The 18,210-nt window shown below is 35.2% G+C and overlaps 1 protein-coding gene across 1 annotated transcript in view; it reads right to left on the reverse strand.

The window, feature by feature from the left end:
• TRPC4 (transient receptor potential cation channel subfamily C member 4) overlaps positions 1-18,210 on the reverse strand; it is a 341,290-nt gene that overhangs the window by 20,975 nt on the left and 302,105 nt on the right. The window contains exons 6-8 of the mRNA XM_016208908.2: positions 10,954-11,267; positions 6,735-6,930; positions 2,212-2,406 (exon numbers count right to left, since the gene is read on the reverse strand). Coding sequence (XP_016064394.1) covers positions 2,212-2,406; positions 6,735-6,930; positions 10,954-11,267 — 705 coding nt within the window. The remainder of the gene's footprint in view (positions 1-2,211; positions 2,407-6,734; positions 6,931-10,953; positions 11,268-18,210) is intronic.

Here is an 18,210-nt window from a genome sequence, read left to right on the forward strand (position 1 = left end):
CTGAAAGGAGTGAATCATTGCTTTAATAGGAAAGCCCAAGTCAGTATTAAGCTCCTTTTTGCATCTAAGAAATGATGGTAACATATTCCTAGCAATGCATCAACAGTGTGGTGGGGATGGGAGAGTTGGAAATCAATTTTTTAGAGTGGTTCTCCATGATTCTGGTGGCTGCACACATGGAGTTCTTAAAACAGTAGAGCAGAGCCTCATATCTTCTTAAAAGCTTTGTGGTATCTTAAAACCCCAAATTCCAATTAATATGGCCTAAAATTAAAATATTAAAGACAAATTTCTTTTGTGTGTGGCCTTTATTTTTGGACCCAGAAACTCAAATTAAATCAAAATACTCCTATGACAGGTAGCATAAGATAGTATTATTCACTAATAGCTTCTTAAGGATTATATAAATTTCTTATAAATTTAAGAAAAAGATAGGAAAAAAGGCATGTATATTTTGATGTGAAAAGGTATAAGCCAGAGATTGGCTTCTTTGAAACCTTTCCCTATTTATCTTAAGGAAAGCATTATTTCTTGCACTGTTTAAATTGCATTTTGCATGTGATTATATTATAATGTCAAATATTTTATATAAAATTATAGCAATATGTTCTCATATCTGTATCTCCCATATTAGAAACATGAATACCACCACAAATTCCTAGCTCATCCCCACCCCAATTCCTAGCTCAGTTACTAGCATGTGGGACACATGCAATAGTTGCCTATTGAACTTAAATCATTACATTTATTTTTCAACTATAGGGTATTTTTTAATAATTTGAACTTATTTTTTAACAGAGAAATTAAACATTTGGAGTAAAATAATTTATCTGTTCTAAAATCAGTGAGGTAGTCTATAAATTAGTATACAGATTTCATTGTAAGGACAAATCATAATCTGTTTCGAAGATCAGGTATATGCCCAAATTTAAGTCTTCCAAGTTTATGAAGTAACAGCTTAGAAGGAAGAATATATCTGCCCTTCCTAACCACCTCTCTCTTTGCTATACTCTCTTGCCAGTCAATTTCTCTTTAGAATTAGAATTGTTACTGAGATTATAGAAATATCAAGGCCACTTTCAGTAGAGAAAACCCCATTTTATGCTGATAACAATGCCTTGGGCAATTAAGTTAAGAAGTGAGAAGGACCACTTAGGTCATAACTAGCTGTCATAAACTATATTAAATAAAATTAAAAACCAATTATAATTTTTAAATTAAATAACTGATTTTAATATAAAGGCATATTAGAATACTCCCCAAAACAATTTCTCTTAGAAGGTCAAAGTGACTAATGAATATTAGGGTATTAATTTCCAAAGCATCACTATGAGAACTTTGAAAATTAGGATTCGAAGTGAGAAATAAATGAGGAATGACTTGTCCCATGTCAGTGGTTTGATGAAAGCGAATACCTAAGTCTATATATTTTCTGCTTTAATTGCTTGAACTCTTGGTTTCCAGAAGAAATTTCCTTTTTTTGTTTGTTTTCCTGTTTTTTATTAATTTATCTTCATTGTTGAAAGTATTACAGATATCCCTTTTTCCCCCATTGACCCTCTCCACCCCGCATCCACCCCACCCCCAAGCCTTCCCCATACCAATGTCTGTGTCCACAGGTTATGCATATACGCATATAAGTTCCTTGATTAATATCTTCCTACCCACTCCCCCAACCTCACCTTTCCTCTGAGATTCCTCAGTCTGTTTCATGCTTCTATGTGTCTGGATCTATTTTGTTCATCAGTTTATTTTGTTTATTATATTCCACATATGAGTGAGATCATGTGGTACTTGTCTTTCTCTGACTGGCTTATTTCTCTGAGCATAATACTCTCCAGTCCCATCCATGCTGCCCCAAAGGGTAAGAGATCCTTCAAAGTATGTAAAATCTTCCAGTATAAGAGGAGGGTAGTTCTGAGCAGTCCTGATATTTTTTACAAACACAACTTCTTGGCATTTAGTATGATTGAGAGTAGAAGCAAAATGTTGGACAATTAAACATATTCTGAAATCACTGTGCCTGAATATGACACAGCATTTTCTAGTTATAACATTTATCTAATCATTTGAGAAAATTTTATGAATCATAATATGCTCTAGAAGAAGCCTATGTTAGGCACTAAGAATAATGAAAAAATATTCAATACAAAATACAAATATATTTAAATACACAAAAGAAAGAGGAATACTAACATGCTGTGGTCTTACCCCTATTGTTCCAAAACTTTCTGGCTTTCTTCTCATCTTTTTCTTGCACAGGTGTGTCCATATCCATTTGATCAGGTACCAAAGAGACTTGGGACTCGGGATGACATTGAAGGGAGTAGGCAGGGTACCTCCTTCTTCAAAATAACTCATCCAAAGCTTTGTTCGAGCAAATTTCCATTCTATATCTGCATGGTCCTGAAGAGAAAAATATGACAGCTGCTGCTAAGTTTCTTAATTATTAAGGTTAGATAAACCTCACAGAGAGCCTGTAACCTGCCTTGTGTGGCTCTTGGAACATTAATTAAATTACTCATGAAAACACTGCTGAATCCTGGAGATAGTCATCTAAACATTTCAGAGGATGGCTTAACCTGGTAAGGAGTCACAGCTTTCTTGTCAGTTTTCATCCTTTCCTCTTCCCTGAAACAGGCATCTAAAATAATTCCATGTTATAGAGACTTCAGTGATTAGTTATACCTTGAAGATGAATCTTAATTTCCTGCATTGTAGGCTTACATTAGCTCAGTTTCATTAGATTTTGGCCACAAATAGGGCTTTATGTCTTATCCAAGCCTTTGAACCCTTGCCTATGTGAATGTCACCCTCATGGGTGCTCATGGTTTAGTCTCCTGGTATTTCCAGGAAAAATCTTACTTGATACATTTCCATGTGAATAATTAGTATTCACCTTTAGGCAACAGGCATAAAGTCAGAAAGAAGTCCTCTAATAAGTGTAGACTATAGACTCTGACACAACACTGAACCTTGACATAACCCTGGCCAAATTGCACCAAACAGGAGACTGGTGGTTGCCCACAAGCCCGAGATTATCCTTCATCATCATTTGTTAATCATTTTACTTTATTTATCTCCTGGAAAAATTTAGGAACATTTGTGACATTTAGTTAGATAGCAGCCAGTCTTCTCTTAAATTAGCCATAGACTGAATTAAGCAGAAAATTTGGGAAGTAGGAAGTGCTAGAAACTAAGCATACATATAGTTAAAGAATTCAAAATAATAATTTTATTGCATTGCTATTATAAAAAAGGACTCAGACTTTAGAGTAACATATTAGATTATGCATCATTCTAATATTCCTAAATTGCTGTGTGCTAATGAATGCATATGTTGTATATACGTTTCTACTATGAAAAATATAGATTTTAGTCTAGGCACTGGGCAAATTGTTACTTTCAATAGGAATCACTATATCTAGAAAATGCATGGCCTACATTATTGCTTAGCAAATGTGTGATTGGAGGGATCTATCAATAGATGGAAGCACAGAAGTTAGTTTTCCTTCCATTTTCTCTCCTGTTCCTCTCTAGTTTCCTCTTTTTTTCTTTCTTTCTAAACAAGCTTACAGATCCTAACTTAATGAAGAAAAATATATTTATTTGCTATAGTTATGGAAAATGGGACTCAGCAGAATCGGCTTAAGGTAATAAAGAGGTAGTCACTTAGGTAAAGTATTGGCCTGTGAGTAACTTCTGCTCCTCCTGATTCTCAGGGAGTCACAAAGTAAATGTTATCTTGATCCTATTATGTGCTTTTACTATTAACACAAAGCAGATTCTCCCTTTGTTCCTGGTTTGGGATTCTGAGAGAGTATAAACAAAGTCTACAGTGGTTAGAAAAACTGGGACTGTTGATAGATATGCATTTATTTCCATTTTATTGTTCATACTTTTGATCTTCTTCTTCAAGAATACCCTTCAGTATTTTGTACAATACTGGTTTGGTGCTGATGAACTCCGTTTGCTTTTTCTTGTCTGGGAAATTATTTATATATCCATCCATTCTAAATGATGGCTTTGCAGGACAGAGTAATCAAGGATAGAGAGATCCTTGCTTTTCATCACTTTGAATATTTCACGCCACTTCCTTCTGGCTTGCAAAGTTTCTTTTGACAAATCAGTTGACAGTCTTATGGGAGCTGCCTTGTAGGTAGCTAATTGCTTTTCTCTTGCTGCTGTTAAGATTCTCTTTCTCTTAAACCTTTTGCATTTTAACTACAATGTGTCTTATTGTGGGCCTCTTTGTGTTCATTTTGTTTAGGACTCTCTGTGCTTCCTGGACTTATATGTCTGTTTCCTTCACCAAGTTAGGGAAATTTTCTATCATTATTTTTTCAAATAGGTTTTAAATTTCTTGCTCTCTCTCTTCTCCTCTGACTTCCCTATAATGGGAATGTTGGTATGCTTGAAGTGCCAGTGGCAATAAATACATATCTATCAACAATTGAATCTACAAACAAAGTGAACAAGCAGAACAGAAACAGACGCATAGATGCATAGAATTTTTTGTTGGTGGCCAGATGGGAGGAGGTAGGGAGTGGGTGAAGAGATCAAGAAGTACAAATTGGTTGTTATAGAATAGTCATGGGGATGTAAAGTACAGCATAGGGAACATAGTCAATAATATTTTAATAGCTATGTGTAGTGCTGGATGGCTACAAGATTTATTGGGGTAATCACTTATTAAGTTATGTAATGTCTGGTCACTGGGGTGTACACCTGAAACTGATTTAATGATGTATGTCAACTGTAATTGAAAATAAAAAATGATTTAAAAAAATGAACTAAACTAGGTTGGTGATGACTAAAAACCACCTTTTGCTACCCATCTTCTAATTTAGTCAATATTTAAAACTTCACTTAGGTATTTCCTCTCATAGCAAGCTTGCCCCAATTGCCATTAGCCCCAACTGCCTCCCACCCTAGTATGCATGGTCCTCTCTTCTGTACTTTCATCACATTCTCAAATCCCTTTTCTCAATATTAAAATTATATATTTTGTCCCCACACTACTTTACATTTTTCTTGAGGGCAGAGACTTCATTATTCTGTGTATCCCTAAAGGGAAGCTTATGCTTGGCATATATTAGTTGCACAATAAATATTTGCTCAAAGAACAAGTGAATGAGTGAGAAGCAAGCTTTAGATATGGCTTGCCTTATTGCTTTTGCCTTTTAACTATTAAACTTTACTCTTTTTTTATGCTTTACCCTAAAACTCCGAGTTAGGACTAGTAAGACAAAAGAGAAAGCCCTCAGGGTAAATTCTGATATTTTAGGACAGGGGGAAATAAAATACTTGGCATGTTCACATTCCAAGGAGGCATCATGTGCAGGATGCTGGGAAGGACACCTGGTTCAGTTTTTGAGTGTCTGGTGTCCTCTCAAGTAGTTTTAGTGTTTGGGCTAAACAAAAATAGAGATTTGAAGCTCATTCTCATCTCTGTAAGAAGTAACACTCCACAAAGAGGCAAAAAGAAAATGTCATACTATTCTTGAATAGTGTTCTATTGATAAAATCCATACATTTAATGTTTTATAGAATCTAAATTGTATATACAGCTTCTTTGTCTATATCTTTATAATTAAAGGCTTCCTAATGTTTTGAATGGTTAGTCTGGAAAATAGAATTCACATTAGGGAAATGTGTTGACTAGAGGAATACAGAAGTTTTCAAGCAAATATATAGGGATTATCTAAACCATTTCAGATTTGTAAGATGCTTAAATGAAGTTCCACAAATTTAGCTATTCACATGTAAATCTTAGGTCCTAGGTATACCTGTGTGGGATTATGTTAGATTGTGAATCAGTAAATGAAAATCTTTTATTCTTATATTTATGCAGTTTTTCACTTGTGAGAGGTTTAAGTAAAATTCAGAATGTTGCTTTTCAAAATAACAATAATACTCGAGAGTTTTAGCAATAGATTCCAAGATGCAATATAATTGTAGTTATTTATGGAGAAAATAAGCAGCCTATAATTATCCTTATAAAATGATACTTGTCTAAGGCATAAATATTAAAGACTTAAAAAACATATCTCATTCCAGTATGATGTATTTTATTACTATTGTTATTGGCCATAGACATATATCATTAACATATAAGTTCATGGGGTTTAAAGGCTTTATCACCCTTGTTCATTGCTGTATTTCTAGTTCCTAGAACAGTACCTGGCAGCAGAGTAAATATTCAATAAGAATTTGTAGGATGAATGAATAAATAAGTTAAACTAAGAGTTTGGAGTCCAGATTCAAATAAACACATATAATATTCTATGTTCTGCTACAGAATTCAGGGTTACACCTATATTGTTTTTGCTAGGTTTTAAGAAACTGAAAATCCTCTGACATTTTCCCTCAGACTCCACTCTGAACTATCTTTTGTATCTTGCCAAGATAGCCTGAGTTTGCTTATATCAAGATTGTAGGTTAAATGGACAGAGACAATGCAAAGTCCAAAGGGCACTTAATTACAACGATAGCCAATGACAGCCTGGAAAGATAAACCTAGTTTATTTTATAATCATGTGCAATATGATAACACTAAATTAGTACACAGGTAAATACTTCTTAGAAACTTCAAAGTAACCATTTATATTATAATTCTGTCTTATCACTAGCCAATTAGAAACCTTATTTCCAATGATAACAGGATGGAGTATAGCTAGGAACAATGCACTCTAAGGGGAGATATTGAATTAAAATAAAATTATTCAACTTACAGCAATAAGTTGGTAAGAATTATTCATCATAGCTATTAACATGTTGAGTAGGACAACCAGAGAGATGACATTGTAGGTCCCAAACATGGTAGCACCAACAAACTCAGTGAATTCATGCTGTGCTTTAACATTGGTCACATATAAATTGATGAGCCCAAATATTGACCAAAACAGGGACTGGAGTGTCTCAAATAACCTGGAATAAAGATAAAATGACACTAATAGCTATATTAATAAAACCAGTATACAAGAAGATATAAGAGTAAAATTTGAATGCTGTTATGTATATATCATTAATTTAAAAATATATGTACTCTTTTGGGTATCTACCCTCAAAATTTGAAAACATTTCTTTTCAAAGATATATGTACCCTTCTGTTCATTGCAGCACTATTTACGGTGGCTAAGGCACAGAAACAACTGAAGGATCATTTGATAGATGATTGGATAAAGAAGATGTGATACATATGTAATATGGAATACTACTCAGCCATAAGAAAAAATGAAATACTTCCATTTGCAACAACATGGATGGATCCTCAGAATATCATGCTAAATGAAATAAGTCAGATAGAAAATGTGAAGAACCATGTGATATAAAACTGAAAGAAACAAATGAACAAACAAGAAACACAAACAAAAATAACTCATAGACACAGACAACAGTATGGTGGTTACCAGAGGGAAGGAAGGTGAGGGGATAGTAAAGGGTAAATGGGGTCAAATATATGGTGATGGAAGAAGATTTGACTTTGGGTGGTGGGCACACAATGCAATATACAGATTATGTTTCACAGAAATGTACATTTGAAATTTTATATAATTTTATTAACAAATTTCACTCTAATAAAATTAAAAAGAAAAATAAATGAATGAATGAAAAAAGGAAAAATACATGTCAATAGTAAAATAAAATTTTAATGTAATTATAAAATTAAACTTAATAAAAAGAATAAATGGTGTACTTGATTTTCCTAAGAGTTTTGAAAGCTACATTTAGTTTTCTAAGTCAGAGTTGAAAAATCTGACCCACAACCTGTTTTTGTATGACACCTGAGTTGAGAATGATTTTTGCTTTTGCAAATGGTTGGGAAAAACAGAAGGAAGAGTGGTATTTTGTGACATGTGAAATTATATGAATTCACAATTCAATGTCCATAAATAAAGTTTTATTGAAACACACCACACTCATTTATTTATGCATTGCCTATGGTTTATTTTGTGTTACAAAGGCAGAGATGAGTAGCTGCAGCAGAGAACATATGGCCCACAAAAGCCTAAAATATTTACTATGTGTCTTTTTCATAGAAAGTTTATCCCATCTTAGAGCAATTAGCAATAGTTAACAAATAATAGAGCCTCAAGCCTACTCTTTGAAAAATGTAATTTTTTACCTGATTTTGCTTTTAGTTGTAGGAGGATTACAACTACAACTACAGTTATCAATATCGATTTCCACATTGGCAATTAAAATTGCACATAGTGAATGCTGTAAGATGGCATAGTGTCTAAAAATGCTGAGATAATAAAATTTGCTCTTTTTTTATTTCAGGAAACATTTTACTTATTCTTATCAAAGAATGAATTTGGTGATTTCATTGAAAGTTAAGTTTCTTTCATTTACTGCAAAAAATGGAGACTGTCTGAACTTAATGAAGAATTGTTTCAAGAGGACCATTGTAACACCTTAATATGCCATAAAAAGACAACAGAATTCTTCTATGCTTTGATAAATGGTTACAACAATGCTTGCTCTTAAAGTACAATTTATATTAGATATTTTACACCAGACTTCTCTAGTCATACTCTACTTGGATGGAGATTTAAATTAGTTAATAATTAATCATTTACCATGAAGTTACTAATAGGGCAAGGGGATTCCTGGGAATTTTAGGGATCATAAATTAGGATGAGATTAAGTATAACCTTGTTAGTTGCAGATGAATCAGATTTCTGAGATGAGGTTGGGATCTTGGAACCAGAGCTCTTCCCTGAATTTAAAGAAGACATGGGAGGGTACTCACTTCTACATTCTTTCTGGAATACAAAGCATGGAATCAGAAGAATATGGCAACAAACGTAGATGGCGTGGTATTGGCAAGCAGTTTGCATCACGGTATGCAGTCCAAAGTAACAAAGAAGCTGTGCAAGACAGAGCATGCATAAGGGCTCTCCATCAGAAATCTGTGAGTCCAGTAAGCAGACAGACAATATCCAGGAAGCTTGCTGGAGGTGGAATTCTAAGGGGAAGTGGTAGGATCTGACCATTGTAAACCCTTAGATGCTAGAGGCAAATACCAAGACATGGATCACAAATGAGTGGGGAAAGATAGGTTCAGGTATCAAAACTGAGATAGCAGCCCAAGAGCATGCTAGTCACAAGGATGTTGTTGCAAGGGATTCATTCAACCTGCCCTGTCCAGAGTCAGAAAAGAAGATATGGAAGACAACAAAGCTAGGTAAGGTCATCAGGTGAAGAAATGCTCTTTAAGCCCAGAAGAACAAAGAGTCTGGGAGTAAGGGATTACACTGCAAGGGGAAGCTGGAATGACTTTTTGTTTTCTTTATGATTTGTTATTTGTAGCGAATCTATTTCTGAAAAGATTTGAGGCAGCTAAGGCAGCAATTAAAATTTCATGTGCAAATACTCAGATCTTGATTAATTAAAATGGGATCAAAGATAAAATAGACACAGAATTTAATCAACAATTTTTTTAGCCATAAGTGATTTAGTTCATGTGAGGTTATTAATTTCCTTCTACTTGAGAAATTACTGTACTCTCTTATATTACATAAATTTCTATAATGGCCCATGAATAGGGTCTGACTTTTAAAAGTCATCTACAATACGGCCATGTATTCACATATGGTTACTGTGTAGATGAAAATTGCCTAACTTCTTCATTAATCTGCTAACTAACTGTTTATCAGAGTGGGAAGGAGATGGAGAGAGATATGTAGAGGTATATTCCATGAGAACTGTGTGAGCATCAAACAGTCTTATTGTAAGATATAGATGGTGATACTAGACAAGGCCTATTGTTTTTCAGGCGTAAGGGCACAGAAAGTTTTGTCTGTATAATAACAATGGACTAGGTTTGGATTATTTCTACAAGCTTAGATTTTTTGTGTGGAAAACTAGAGAATCAAAGGGACATGTGAAGGGACTGTTAACTTCTGGAAAACACTGAAAAAGGACTGAAAAGCTCTTGGATTTTCTTACAATTGCTTTTACATGTATACATTCTATCTTTTAATGTGTATGTAAGCTGTCAATAGTACACAGATTTCCATTTATTCCACATTTTTAAAAGTACATATGGATCTTGAGAATATCATACTAAATGAAATAAGTTGGTCAGAAAAAGCTAAGAACCACATGATTTCACACATATGTGAGATATACAACTAAAATTCATAGACACAGACAATAGTAAGGTGGTTATCAGAGGGAAAGGAGTTGTAGGGGTAGTAATGGGTAAAGGGGGACAAATATATAGAAACAGAAGACGATCTGACTGTGGGTTGTGGGCACACAATGCAATATACAGATCATATATCATTGAAATGTATACTTGAAACCTTTGTAATCTTATTAACCAATGTCACTCCAATACATTTAATAATAACAAACAGTATATATAGGTATCTTTTTGTGAGGTCATTTTGAAAAAAAAGTTCATTTTACGAAAACTTAGCTAAAGAACCTATATGCACAGCCCATAGACACAGACAACAATGTGGTGATGGCCAGAGGGAAGAGGGAGCAGGGGCTGGGTGCGGTGTGCAAAGGGCAGGGGAATGGGGACATCTGTAATAATGTTAACAACAAAAATAAAGTTAGAAAAAAAGGACTATTTAGTTTGAATACCATGAAGATAACCAAAGAATAAATGATAATTTTATTATTTTTCTTTCACATACTATATGACTTCGTTTATATAAAGCACCGCAAAAAGCAAAATGAACGAATGAATCAATGAATAAATAAATAAATAAATAAATAATAAAAAATAAATAAATAAATAATAAATAAATAAATAAATAAATAAAATGTAATTTTTTAAAACTGAAGGAGCCATATATACAAAGACATGCTAATTCTTTTCTCTGCATTAAGCATAATTTTTTTTGCAACCACTTGTCAGATTTTTCAAATTCATAATGTATTACATTCTAAATTTTGCACAAAATTCCTGATAGAAATGTTTGGACTTACGTTGAAAATGCATTATTCTGCTTTTCACATCGTATGCCTTTGCAGTTTAACCCTTTTGTTTCTTCGTAGTAGAAATACAATTGATTTAGGCCATTAGCAAATGCTAACAACACAAGGCAGTATATGAATAGAAACTTCAAAATGTCCAGGAGCATTCTTCCCAGAGATATCTGCAGAGGCCCCAGGTGAGAATTTGCAGTAAAGAGTGAGATCAGGCGTAAGGAACTGAAGATGTTTGCAATCGCAAATAAAGCTTCAGCCACCAGAGTAGGATGCCACATGTCCCAAGATTCTCGAGGATTAAGAGCACTGTACTGAAGAAAAGAAAGAAACAAAGGGAAAGTAAAACAAACACAAACATATGAATATGCCAAGTTCAGGCCAGGATGCTTTTTCAGGTAGGTCTAGCACAATGACCTATCCTCAGGAAGCTAATGTACTTCACAACAATGGCAGCAATACTAATCTGCAAAAAATTTAAAAAAAAATGTCAATTTATAATTATAAACTTCAAAGTGCCTTTCTCATTTGTGCTTGACATTTGTAGTATTTGTTAATATGTTAATTATATCTGCTTTTGCCTTTCCAAAGGAATTTCAAAAAAAGAAGTGTTACATAGGGAGGAAAAATCTGACTTTATATTCAGAAAATATAGCAATATTATTATAACAAAGAAAAATACATTATAAATGAAACACGCTAAATTTTTAACAAAATAATCAATGACTACTTACCACATTTGACATACTTGGTTATTCTAGAGGAATGCACACATGATACAAATTATATATAAATAGTGAAAGTAGTGTTCTGTTGCCTTGTAACTACCAATATAGGCATAACAGTTAGTACTTTGTATCTGTTATATTTTAAATGTAGTTTATCACCACCAAACCATTATTACATGAAATGTTGAAGGGTCTTCTTTAAGAAGAAGCTAATGAACAACAGAATCTGACAAACTAAAGAGATCCAAAGACATGGAAGCATGCAACAGACAGTCATGTCTCAGAGGGAAGAAGGAAGGGAGGTGGAGGGTGGGAAGAGATTAAGCAAAGAAGTTATATGCGTATATGCATAACCCATGGACACAGGCAATAATGGGGTGAAGGCCTGGGGAAGGGGGGAAGGTCTGGAGAGGGGGTGAGAGCGAGGTGGAGGAGGTCAATGGGGGGAAAAATGGGATACCTGTAATACTTTCAACAATAAAGATAAATTAAAAAAAAAATTGAAACAGAAAAATAAATAAATAAATGTAGATAAAACCTAACTTGGAAATCATCCTGGGTGTCAATGAATGGGTAATTTTTTATATTTAATGTGTAGATAATGTGATATTTATCAGAACATGTCTTAACTATATAACACGTGATTTGAGGAAAAATATTTGCTACATTAAAGTTTGACCAACAATTATTTTAAAAGTGTTAAATGTCAGCTTTGAATTATCTTCATATTGAGCTATATAAGAGCACAATAAAATGTATTCCTTATAGTATCAAAGAAATTTATTCCCTTTAAAAAAAGTCAAATATGCTCTTTGAAATATTGCATTATGAAAACCTATAATTATATCTGTATAAGAAGTGAACAATAAATTGAATTTTCTTCTTCATACATGTCACTAATAAATATGGCTAGGCAATTGCATATTTTTCCTGTCAAAATAAACTTTTTACTTCTGTATGAGTTCCATCAGAATATTTTTCTCTTTTTATTGTATTTCATACCAGTGACTTTACAAACGTTAATTCTCTTGAAAATAACAGATAGTATTTTTTAGTCTCCCTGGGGGAAAAATACATCACAAGTGACTGATTTTGTTCAACAAGCAGACTTTTGCTTGGGTGACAGTTTAAAACAATTGAGTTTGCCACAGAAGCTGTACCAATTTGCATTCCCATCAACAGTGCACGAGGGTTCCCTTTTGTCTACATTCTCACCAACATTGGTTGTTTGTTCATTTATTGATGATAGTAGTTTCCTCAAAAAGTTAAAATTGGAACTGCTTTATGACCTAGTGATTCCACTTGTGAGAAAATATACAAAAAAAAACCCAAACACTGATTAAAAAGCATATATGCATCTATAGGTTCAATGCAACATTATTTACAAGAGCCAAGATTTGGAAGCAGTCCAAATGCCCATCAATAGATGAATGGATAAAAAAGCTGCAGTACATTTAAACAATGAAATATTATTCCCCCCTTGGCCATAGAAAAGAAGGAATTCTTACCATTTGTGACAGCATGGATGGATTTGGAGAGTATAATGCTAAGTGAAATAAGCCAGTCAGAGAAAGACAAGTACCACATGATTTCACTTATATGTGGAATCAAATGAAAAAAAATAAACTAACAAAATAGAAACAGGCTCATAGATACAGTGAATAGACTGGCAGCTATCAGAGGTGAGCGTGGTTGTGATAGGGGAAGGGTATGTAATAGAAATAGAATCATAGTTGTTTAATAGCTACTCATGGTACAGAGAGATTTTCTTACAGATTCTGGAAAACTGTGTTACAAGAAGGAGAATAGGCCCTGGAGATAAGGCAGTCAGAGCCCAAGTCATGGACAGAACCTATCTGAAGGGAGACAGCATTCCATGCTAATCTTTGCAAGAACAATGGAAAAAGGCAGGTTCTAAGAACTCACTAACTTTAGATTTTTCCCCCCACCCACTCTATATAAGAGTTTGTTTAAAATGAAATGCCAAGGAGTAGTTCTCCCCCTCCCGGGAATTATCCCTGCTGCTCACTCCATATTGTTGGCAATATGAAATAAATGTTTATAAATTATCCAATCTTGTGTTTGTTTATTGGCTCAGTAGTGACAGGCAGTGATGGACTTGATTTGGGGGTTCAGTTTCAAATTCTGTGTCCATGGCAGGACTGAAAAGCTGGACCTTTCCCTGGGTATTACAGAGATCCTGCTGACTGCCTGGACTGTGGGCTCACAGGGCTGAAATCAGGGCTCTTTTTCTTACTTGCAGTGCTGCCAGGGATTTTCCTGTTGAGTTCCACTTTCAGTTCCAGCAATTCCCATTGTTTCACTTAAATTGAATTGAGTGTTTCTTTGTGCGGATATGGGAAGTATCTGTTGTCTCCTGTCTGGGTTGAGCCTGATCAGCCCCAGGGTGCAAGAGAAACTCCCACAGTCCTTGCTCAGTCTCTGAACCTGACCGGTTCTGGGTTGAGATATTACTCTGTTAATCAGTTGGTTTCCTAACACAGGGCATTCTGATTCTGTGGCTATCCAGATAAGAGGGTACGGTAAGCCATAAAGCCCTTTTCTGTCTGTTGTGCACACTTGTAAATATTCTATATGAGTTTCTCTATAGATTATTGCTTTGCGCCTCTTTGTTGCTTGATTTGTTTAAAGATGGGGGCATATACCACTTAGCTTGGGGCACCAGCTGCTTGTGGCAGGCTCACCTGTGTCAGCGATTACAGGAACTTCCCAACAGCTGCTGAGAGTTGTCTGGGGACTCTCCCTGCTCTCCATATCAAGGCATCCATTGCCTGAAACACTTAGCCGGTGAAAGGAAACAAGTCTCTGGGGAGCCCACAGCCTCCAAGTTTGACTGGGTAAGTCAAACTGGTGTGTATGCTGGGAGTTCTCTATCACTTCCATCTGGGCTTTTTAGCCATCTGAGACTTGACAGTAAGTAATCTGTGGTACTGTTTTGGCAGGGGATAAAACTCTGTGATGTTAATCCCAGTTCTTCCACAAGAGGAAGTCACTCTCAGTCCGAGAACTCTTATTTGTATGTTGTGTTCTGTTTAGTCTAAGAGCTCTCTGAGAGCTCTTATCTGTCAAGTGAAACTTTGATTACAGATATTCTTTACTTGCTTTCTTATCTTTTGGGGACTTGGTTTGCTCTTTTCTGTTTTATGAACAAAGGGAATTCCCTGTCTCAGTCATTTGGGCTTTGTGACATTTAGACCCTGTGAAGGTTATTTGCTGTACCAGTTGGTGTGAAATAAGATTCTAAGGCTAGTGTCCCAGTTCCTCCTTTTGAGAGTACTTGTTTGTTTGTTTTAGATGTTGTTTTTGTTTGTTTTGAAATGGGATAAGATCTCTTATGTACAAGCTTTCATGTTGTTTCATCATAATAATTTCACTCAGAAAGAAAAATATGGGAAAGCAAATCTTATAAACACACCAAATTCTTCTCCTGGAGGTCCAGAGCTGCAGAGGTGTCCTTACACAGGTTGCACAAGCTGGGGGTGAGGAGGAACTCCCCACTTGTAAAGGAAAAAAATGATACTTTTACACTAAAGCCCCTGGAGGCCCAGGAATTGCTGCAGTCCTGGTAAAAAGCCATAAGGCCTGATATCTCCCTTCCTCGACTGCTTTTCATCCAGCTTCCTAAGGATTGTCAAGGTTATGTTACCTCTGTTATGCCTCTTAAAAATGTAAATTTATTTTCCAATGGAAAAAAGCCTGTTTCTGAAAGTTATGAAATGTTTTCATAAATTTACCAAACTAAAGAATGCTGATTGCTTGCTTTTAGTTTTCACTAAAAATTAAGTTTTCTAAAAATTGAGAGAGGAAAAAAAGGTGAAAAGGAATACTCAAGAAGGTAATAGAAAAGGGAAACATTTTTCTTGTATCTGCCTAGAAAGCAAAGGGTCTATACATTATTGAAATAGTTATATGATATGTTATGATAATCAAGTATTTGATTACTTAAAAAAACCATCTTCTTAATCATAGGAACTGAAGTTTTGCTAGCCTGTGTTTGTGTTTAACACCTTTTGTTGTCACTTTGGAGGAATATTTAATATTATTTCATAATGATATATGATTTTTGGTCCAATATGTTTGACAATGTTCCCAGGGATTGGATCTGAAGAGACTTCGTTGACCTAGAATTAACTTTGGATCATTCCAATGTGCCCCTGGAATGCCTCAAAGATTTGTTTTGTCTCCTTATGAGGGAAAATTTTATACTGAAGGTACATGGAAAGATTTGTCAAATAAATAACTATATTAAAATAGATATTCTAGAGATTATATAAAAATTTCTAAGAGCCTACAAAATTCTGATATGCTCTTATTTATAACTTTGATTGTTATTCTGAAATGTTGTGTCTTGCAGAAAGGGCAGGGTTCCATGTGAATCACATTATAATCAAATCCATAACCATGTTATTTTAAGTTTTTTTGTTACTTAGAGACAGTCACTATTTGATTATAATACATTTTCAAAAATGTTACATCTTCTGAGAAATACATGGAAAGGACTCTGACTTATTTTGAATGGCATACCTCTGAGAATAAATTTTCAGATCATCCCCTTGAATTGGATGAAGATTACTAGAACTCTGGGGATTATCTAATTTATTGAGGTACTGGTGAATGATCAGGAGAAACAAAAATTTAACTGAATAAACTGAAGATGATTGTAGTTTTTGTAACTTTTTTGTTGAAAGTATTGCTGATTTTTTAAATCCTTTTGTTTTTCATACATAAGGAAACTTAAATTTTAAAGAAGTTTAGTAAGTTATACCATAGTAAACAATATTAAAGCACTTAGATTTTCTTCCCTACCTTATCCCCCTAGAATTTGAAAACTCTTAATGAGCAAGTATTATTTAATTTCCAAGGCAATATGGTTGTTTGCATGAATTCAATGAGAACCTGTTCTCTTTGTAACAGGACATAATTGAAAACTGATTTTATTTACCAAGACTTTGAGTGGCCTGTCGTGTTTGAAAGAGGCATGCATAGACTCTGAATGTCACCAGAAAACTTTAAGGAATTAAGATTGACTTTGACTGACTCCAAATCTTGACTATTGTAAATGAAAAACTCACAAACAACAGTATGGTGATCACTAGAGGGAAAAGGATGGAAGGAGTAAGAAAGGATATGGGGGTGATAAATGGTAATATAAGGTGACTTGACTTGGGGTGGTGAACACACAAAGCAGTATACAGATGATGTGTTGTAGAACTGTACACCTAAAACTTTTGTATGCTCTTATAAGAAAGGGACAACAGCAGTATTGGCATGAAAATACCAGCAGGCTTATGAGGAGGCAAAAGAGCAATTAAACAGGTACAGGCACTTAGTATCTATCATCCGGTCCTACCTGGGGAATTGAATGTACATGTAACCAAGGAAGGGATGTCATGGGGGTCTCTGGCAGCAATAAGGGAGACTCTGCATCCCAAAAGGGTTTTGATCCTATGTATGGAAAGGGGTTGAAGAAAAATAAAACCTAATAGAGAAACAGCTTTATGCCACATACCATGTCTGGCAAACAACAGAGCCTACAACTGGAAGCTCCATTCTAACAGCGAAGACCACCTATCCCATCACAGGGTAGCTGCATGCAGCATGGCATGTCTCACACCCTCAAATCTGGTGCAGCACAGGCACAAACTATGAGATGGAGTGTTTACCTGCAGCAGAGACATGTCCATTCCACATCCCCTCTTAGCCAGGAATTGCAGACACCGTTGGGGCCAGTCACCTTTGTGTCAGAAGAAGATGCTGAAAAGGCACTCAAGGAAAAGCCTATTGGCCATTTGCCAATGAAAGTAGGAACAGTTCCAGTACCACCTGAAACATGGTATACTGATGGCCCATGCAAAGGACATCCCTCTAAATATCATTTTTAGGAGTGGACTATTAACAACACATCCCTATGGGGATAAACCATGTAGGTTGGCATATGGACAGTTGTACAGACTAAGGAAATTACCCTATATCATGTCATAGGACATCAGCGATTTCAATGTCCAGGGAATGATGAAGTAAATGTGCTTGCTTGCATTCAATGGCTAGAAGAGGCCCCAGCAGAAGACCTGGCTACACAGGAAAATGAAACATACAGGGCAGAACATCTGGTAAGCAACAACTAAAGCCTGGGGCCTCCAACCAAAAATGACTGATATCATCACAGCTTGTCAACAGTGGTCTGTATGTGTGGAACAGCAATGTGTGTCCCTGACCAGCAATTAAAGGACATTATGTGCAAGACTGGGCTGAGAGCCACAACACCAAGCGGTGATGACACCTAGGTTATAATCCAACTAGAGCTGGACTGATAGAATGTTAAAATGGACTGTTGAAAAATGCCTTGAAAACAGGGAGGGTCATTACAAGGATGGACCACAAGACTCTCTGACTTACTACTAACCATGAAAGTAAAGCTCTGGCCAGATGCAGCAGTAGATGTGGGCATCCCCACTGAGAATGCAACTAAGATAAGACCTTGTTGGGGAGTGGAAAATAACCTGTTGTT

The sequence above is a fragment of the Miniopterus natalensis genome, chromosome 2 (assembly GCF_054644295.1).
Source record: "Miniopterus natalensis isolate mMinNat1 chromosome 2, mMinNat1.hap1, whole genome shotgun sequence".
In the NCBI taxonomy this organism is placed as follows: domain Eukaryota; kingdom Metazoa; phylum Chordata; class Mammalia; order Chiroptera; family Miniopteridae; genus Miniopterus; species Miniopterus natalensis.